Genomic DNA, 7,062 nt, shown 5'->3' with positions numbered 1-7,062 from the left:
TCAGTTTTCCCATAACAGGAAACAAATCATCCTTCTCCATCTCTCTGACTTCACGGCATTATTATCTTCACTATCCTCCTTACCCTTATCCTTTCCTTCCCATGCTTCAAAGCACAGGGTCTGCCTGGTGAAGACTCATCCCTGTCAGGGACCTCCCACATGCAAATGGAAGCCCACACTTTCACAGTTAAAACAGATCAACTGGCATGCAGTTGCTTAATGAGGAAGTAAGTCAGTTAGTCCCCCTTCCAGATTAAATTGATTGTCCAGGCCACAAGACTCTGCCTGGCCACCCAATAAATTTCCTGTTCACCCTCTGCCAGAGCATCATGCAAACAACCTCTTCCCTCAGAGCAACATGAATAGCTGCATCTTTCCCCACATCAGCAGCATTGTGGAGACCAAGATTATTGCCTCTCAATGACTCCTCTCTGAATAGACAGCCTCAGTTTACAAGTAAAGCAAAGAGGCTGTGTTTGATTGCCTTGGAAACACAGAAAGCTAAGCTGTTTTCACTCTTCCCTCTCATTCTTTTCTTCCCGTTTGCTCACCAAATGACATCCTGTGCAATATTTGTGCATCTCACTGTCTGCAACTAACAGGTGGAATAATTTGACCTCTGTGAACAATTATTTTGCTGGTGCACAAGAGCACAGACTGGCTCACTGAGCATTGGTAGCTGTGCAGGGAGAACAGAAGCAAAAGCAGCAAGAATTATTTTAGTCTGTCAAGTCATCAGACTTGATACATAGAGGAAATCTACTGGGCAAGACAACATGATTTAACATACCAAATTTTCTAAGCATAATTTTATTTAAAACGCACAAGAAAGATTGGTCTCTCTCTGTCATGCATGGACAAGAGAGAAGAAGAAACAAGCTTCTAACGGAGCAAGGCTGAATGAGCCTGTGACTGCACAACTGCTGATGTGGCCAGGCAGCTGTGCAGGATATATGTGCAACCTCTACACACAGGCACATGACTGTGTATGTCTAACTAACACCTATATAAATGCATGGTAACTACGTCTGAGCACGTGTTGGCTTTCAAATGAATGTAAATGTGCGCACACACTCAGACCAGGTGTAGCAAGAACATTTTCAACCTGTTCATATGTGATCAGAGTTGTGGAAGCTGCTGCCATTGCCACTGGCCCACCTGTATGCTCAGGTGCATATGCTCCTTTTATGTGTGTGATCACACCCTGGGTATGCACTGTGGGAAATGCTTTTCACAGGATGCTGATTGTGGTGAGACCCTAAAGCAGTCATTTGCCTGTTTCCTTGACTCCAAATCTTTTTCCCATTTGCACAAACCTGGAGATGGAAACGTCACTCTATCAATCACAAAGCAGCTCAGAGGTACTTTTCTGAAAATACACAATATCTGCAGTTTATTTTTCAGTTTGGTTTGGGGGGGGCAGGGGTAGTTCAAGCACAGACTTTTTTCTTAGACATGCATTCCATGGACAACTCAGGGCAGAGAGTCTCTAGTCCTTCACCAGCCGGTAGATGTGATGTTGGGCACCGTGGTCACTAGTTGATACTTCAAAAACATATGCTATGCACAGCAAGGTCTCCTGTGTGTCCCTGTTTGTCACAACCTAGACAGAAAAGGAGAAGAAGCTGAAATGGCAACTGCTATTTCTCTGCTTATGTATTCCAACACATTCAACACAAAGCAGAAAATCAGTAATAGACAAAGAACAGAGAAGTGCAGGATCGATACATAGCTTGGCCCACAAACCACAGCACTTTTGCATCCTCAGAACTACAATGCAGTGAAGAGACAGGGAGATGACCAAAAGTTCACTGTGACCAAGCAGTGATCACATCAGCGGAAGCAGGTTCTCTACTTCCCACCCCTGATGTTGCAGATTTCAGCAGAGTGAAAGTGTTTCACTGAAAAAAAAGCTCTTCTTGCTCTGTTTGTTGGGTATAGAGGAGCCCCCTCCTGTGGCACACCCACTTCAGTTCACACACATATTGATACATCACAACCACAGACAGTTGTTTTCCTTCATCTGCTCCTGCTTGTCAATGGTAGACACAGAACACGAGGATTAAAGAGTATAACTCCTGTTACAGGAGACTTACAGATTTGACTCCATTACACCTCCCATTCCATACACTGTAGATGTTGGGAGAAGGATGGCTGCTACACTCATGCATTCTTACAGAAGCTCCTTTTTTCCCATTTTTTTCTATGGCCCCTCAGGACCCTTTAGCGTCTCTACAACGTGACTCTGTCAGCAGCATGGTGAAGGAGCAGTGTTGTCCTAGTTTCTGCAGCATGCGCTAGGTGGCAGAGACAAGAGAAATATTGCTCTCAGAACTCCTAGCTCAGCTTCCCTCTCTGTCACTGCACAGCTTTGCACATTCTTGTTACCTGAGTTTGTGCCATAGCTAAAGTTCTCTCCTGCTGGAGAACACAGATTTTTATCAGCAGCAGCACAAGCTCAACTGCAGAATAAAACCATTCCAGCTGGAGGCTTGAACTGTACCGAAGCCCAACTGTTCTTGTGAAAACAGGAAGAAAATGGCTGTTTTCAAACTTTCCTATTAATTTTTAGCAGTCTGATTTTGGCCTGTTTTCTTTTCTTACTTCATGATTGGATTTGCAGTTGAAGTCCTTTCTTCTGCAAGATGTGGTGAGTTATATACATCCAGGTGAGCTAAGGCACCAGGCCCTTTTCTGAAAAATGGGCTCTGAAATCTTGGAGAGTTCTAGATCCAGAGAAAAGTGCCAAGCAACATAAATGATGCTTATGGGATTAGGGGTATTCTAAGCTCATAAAAGGGTTTATAAAAAGTATAATTAGACTTGGCTCAAAGGTGGTAGTGGAGACTGAGGACTACCAACATGCCTTACATAATGCATTTTTCATCTCCGCAGTGGGGAGTGGGAAATGCCCATGCTGCTGCTCAGGGAGCAGCACTTTCATCTTGCACAGCACTGCAAGGTAGTGTGTGCCAGCACCCACTTGGGACATGCCTTCAGTGCCAGAAGATAAGGGAAGGACATGAGATTTCTCAAAACATAAAGCCCCTGAGCAAGTATAACCATGTGACAGGATTTTTCTTAGAATTTATAGAAAATGCTGGCCTGACTGAGGAATGAAACATGCAGAAGGCAGCTACAATGTTCTCCTGTATGGATTACAGCACACAAGTCTTCCATCTCTCTGTCTCTGCCCCTCTCATGCTTTTGCTCATCTAAAAGAACTCTCAGCATTATTACTCCTCATTTCCTCCAGATGTTTAAGATCTTAATGCAAGCATGAAAGAGTAAACTTAATGCCCTATGATGTATATTAACCTTGAATTTTATAGCTGATGTTTCTGAGCCACAGAGCAGTGAAACGAGTTGCCTGCAGTTATCAAAGATCTTCAGAGAATGAAGATCTTCTAATTGCTGTAGCCTTATAATCCTGACCTATCTAGAGGTTGCAGTGATTCAGAAGGTGTCACAGAGTTTCCCCACAACTCCTTTGCATGTCTCCATATTCTGTACAGGTCCCAGGTGGTCCTGAGGAAACAACTTTCTTTCCCCTCTAATATGGTCAGTGAAGAACTCTTCCCACAGAAAAATTTTATAGCCACTCAACAATGACCTTATGGGTTGTTCTTACCTTGCAAAAAGGGCCAGGGCACAGAAAGGACCTCAATATTTGTGAAATAGTGGAATGAGCATTTCCTTCACTGACTTTCATTATTCCCCTTTCTTTGTCTCTCTGCTTCATGAGCTCTCCCTTTATTTTTCTTTTTATCTCTCTCTTACCCAAGTCTCTCAAATTCTTTTGCTGCTCCTCTGCATGAGTTACCATCTCTAGAGCTCCATAAATGGACTTGAAGTGCAATACACATGAAAGAAATTAAGTTCAATTAGATGCTGAGCTATAAAAAGAAATCTGCTTTGACTCTCAACAGTGAACTCCTGCATGGTGCTTACATGTTGCCAAGTTGCAACGAAAACAGCTGAAATCCCTACCTGTAAGATAGTGAAGTTCTCCAGCACACTGTTCATCATGTACTTCTCGGGAAGGTGCTTGAGTTTGTGGATGAAGTTGATCATGTATTCACAGAGAGGGGAGCGGTGGATGCGGTAGGAGTAGTGTCCATTCTCATAGCGTGCATACTCTGTCTGCAGGGAAAAACAGAGAGGGGCACGTGGGGCTATGCTGGCACACCAGTGGCACTGTCACAAAAAGGCACTCAGAGCAGAAAAATTACAGTGGCACTTTTAAATAATTTTATGAACAGTGACCATAGTACTTTGCACTGACTCAAGGTCAGTCCCCTTAAGTCCTCCAACTTCTTTGGCTTGATTTCTTGTTTTCTTGAGAATGGTGGGCTCCAGCTTCTGAGCAGCAAACCCTCAAAGCACTGTGAAATGTAACTAAGAGGAACAGACCAGTTGACACCTACACTACAGTCTGCATCTCTACTGGAAAAGTACTAAGTGTGAATAAATTGAAAAAGTTAATAACTACTGCTTTAGCAAGACCAGGAAGTAATGATAGTAATACTATGCTCAGGATGCTTTATAGTTAAAAGACTAAAGCTTTCTGGGATCTGTGTGAAAGAACATAGAATTTATGCCACCCCCACTTAAAAAAGGGTCTGGCCAATGATACACAGAGGGATTTTTTTGCTCACATTCTCACCTTGGTTCCTGTATATTTTATCTGCCTTTGAAGAGAAACTGAAGGCATATTCTATGATTTCACAGCAGACCCTTAAATGCCTGTAACCTTCTTTCACCCCAGAGGCTTGATCTTCTTTCATGTGCACCATGACACCTTCCTTTAGCCCCTCTATCCCTTTGCAAATACTTAACTTCAGGCATCATGTGGTTGGAGATGGGTTTTGGGGGAGGATGCACCTTGAACTGACTGCTGACATGAGAACAGCCGGTGTTCTGCACATAGATGCTTCTGCATCCTGAGGTTCCTTAAGAAACAGGGCAGCAGGGGGCATGTCAAAGCAGCTCTCTTAGCAGCTGAATGTGGCGTCAAAAAGAATTTCTTCAATGCCAGTTCTATGCATAACCCAGTTATTTGCTGTTGCTCAAGCAGTAAGTGTATAAGCGCTAGATCTAATAAAGCTGTAAGGCTTTATTAGAAGGTCTGTAAATTATTGCAGTCAAATTAATAGCTATAGTTTATAAATGATCTGTTTAAAAACACTAGTGAGAATGAGGTGTTGCTTATATGTTTTCACATTTCTGGACTACAAAACACATCTATGTTCCTTAGCTTTCCTTTGCTTCCCAAAAAACCCCAGAGAATCGGCAAAGCTAAGAGTCATATGTATTTACATCTCCTCAGAGACTGAGATTTAAGGGAAAAGTAGCAAACACTAGCAGATCTTCAGTGAAATACTAAGACAAGCATTTTGCAGGCTGAGTGATCTTACATCTATGGCATCCATCTCCCTGACAAGAAGCAGGAGATATATTTTGCCTTGAGATACAAAGGCAGGATGCAAATACTTGAAGTGACAAAATGGCTGCCAGAGGGAATCTTGCACCCAAGTGTCTACTCCTTACCTCTACTTTCTCTACCACCTGCTTTCCAAAGGAACACACTTTGGTGGAACAGGTAATGACCATGTTTTCTGGGCTCTCATACTGGCTGGAAACACCATAGAAAGATCTGGATTCATCTTCAATATTGGTATTCAAATCAGCCTGCCAAAGAGAAGAACAAAAAAAAATTCAGATGGTTATCAATAGATGGTTGTGGCATTTTCTCACCATTACCTTGCATAGCCAGGATAGTGAAGTATTGGGAGTGTCCCCAGCTCCTTAAGCAGACCAATGTGCATTGAGCAAGAGGGAGAAATCTGAAGAGTACTGAATAAAATCCTATTTCCACTTCAGAAAATGGTGTGGTCTTGCATATGCATTGGGGAAATCTGGTGGAATATCCTCCTAACATGAAAAACACATGACATAGCTTGGAGGTACTCACAAAGCATGTGGAGAACAGACTGCAGAGTCAGAGCAGTGCAACAGGCAGGCTAAACTGGGCTGACTCACCAGGAAGGAAAAAAATAGTAAAGCAACAGCAAAAAAGTTTTTCCACCCTAAGAACATAGGTAAGGGAAAAGAGACAGCAGGGCAAAGGAATGTGTGAGTACACACACATATCAAGTTCAGGTACTACAAATGTAAATAGACAGAATGCAACATAAGGAATGTTGGTTACTGATGGATCCGGCCCAGTTACCCCTGAATTCAAACCCATCTCCAGTAGCAGCCACAGTTTTCAAATGTGGGTGCCTCAGGCTGGCTAACCGAAGCCTCCTGTTGGGACAGAACTCCTAAAAATCCTGGCTGTCTGAAGCTTCCACCAGGGGTCATTCCAACCGCAGTTATGAAACAAGTGGCAGCTGCCTTAAGCTCTAGAAACACTACGGGTTTGTGGGAATGGCCAGCTCAGCTCCCTCCCCTTCAAAACTAAAAGGGCAGAGCTCCTCTGTGCTCCACAAGCCCATGTGCTAATTCACATCAGCCTAAAAGCAAGGATCACTTCCCATAGGCTGCTCCAGAGCATTTTATTCTTCCAGCTGAGCTAAGGGAAGAGGAAACTGAAGAAAATGTGTTCCAGCTACAGTGTGACTAAGACAGCATTAGATGCCATTCTAGCAGGGTTTTCTTAACCGATGTCAGTGAAGAGATTTTTATTTGAGATCTAGAGCAGAACTAAGGACAAGCAATGTGGTAGAACTGGACCACCACAATAATGAATGCCCCTCTTTCTTTGCCATGCAAAATACCTGCCTCTTAAGCGCCATGAGATAATAAATACTGTTAGCTTAGTTGTCTTAAGGAGCAGCTTGACAAAAGGTTTAGGTCAGTCTAGAAAGTGACAATCAAGTTTTCTCCCCTTCTGTAGACACGTGGGCTTGCTGCTGCCTTTGTGGCACCACAAAAGATAAGGCAACAAAGAACGCCTATTTTCATAGCAACACATACTTGGATTGGCTTGAGTCTCCTGAGAAACTGCACCTCAGAGTTGTAGTTTGATGATGCCAGGCTGGTCCTGACCCCAAGAGA

General features: G+C 43.3%; 1 protein-coding gene across 1 annotated transcript in view; it reads right to left on the bottom strand.

Moving 5' to 3' along the window:
- Positions 1 to 1,362: 1,362 nt before the first annotated feature.
- The window catches only part of TEAD4 (TEA domain transcription factor 4), a 50,514-nt gene continuing 44,814 nt past the window's right edge, over positions 1,363 to 7,062 (bottom strand). Inside the window, exons 10-12 of the mRNA XM_014309636.2 lie at positions 5,551 to 5,691; positions 3,991 to 4,143; positions 1,363 to 1,603 (exon numbers count right to left, since the gene is read on the bottom strand). Of these exons, the coding sequence (XP_014165111.2) occupies positions 1,490 to 1,603; positions 3,991 to 4,143; positions 5,551 to 5,691 (408 nt within the window). The 3' untranslated portion in view covers positions 1,363 to 1,489. The remainder of the gene's footprint in view (positions 1,604 to 3,990; positions 4,144 to 5,550; positions 5,692 to 7,062) is intronic.

The sequence above is a fragment of the Geospiza fortis genome, unplaced genomic scaffold (genome assembly GCF_000277835.1).
Source record: "Geospiza fortis unplaced genomic scaffold, GeoFor_1.0 scaffold286, whole genome shotgun sequence".
NCBI classification, from domain to species: domain Eukaryota; kingdom Metazoa; phylum Chordata; class Aves; order Passeriformes; family Thraupidae; genus Geospiza; species Geospiza fortis.
The sequence above is the reverse complement of the archived record's forward strand: the minus strand, read 5'-3'. Positions and strand labels throughout refer to the sequence as shown.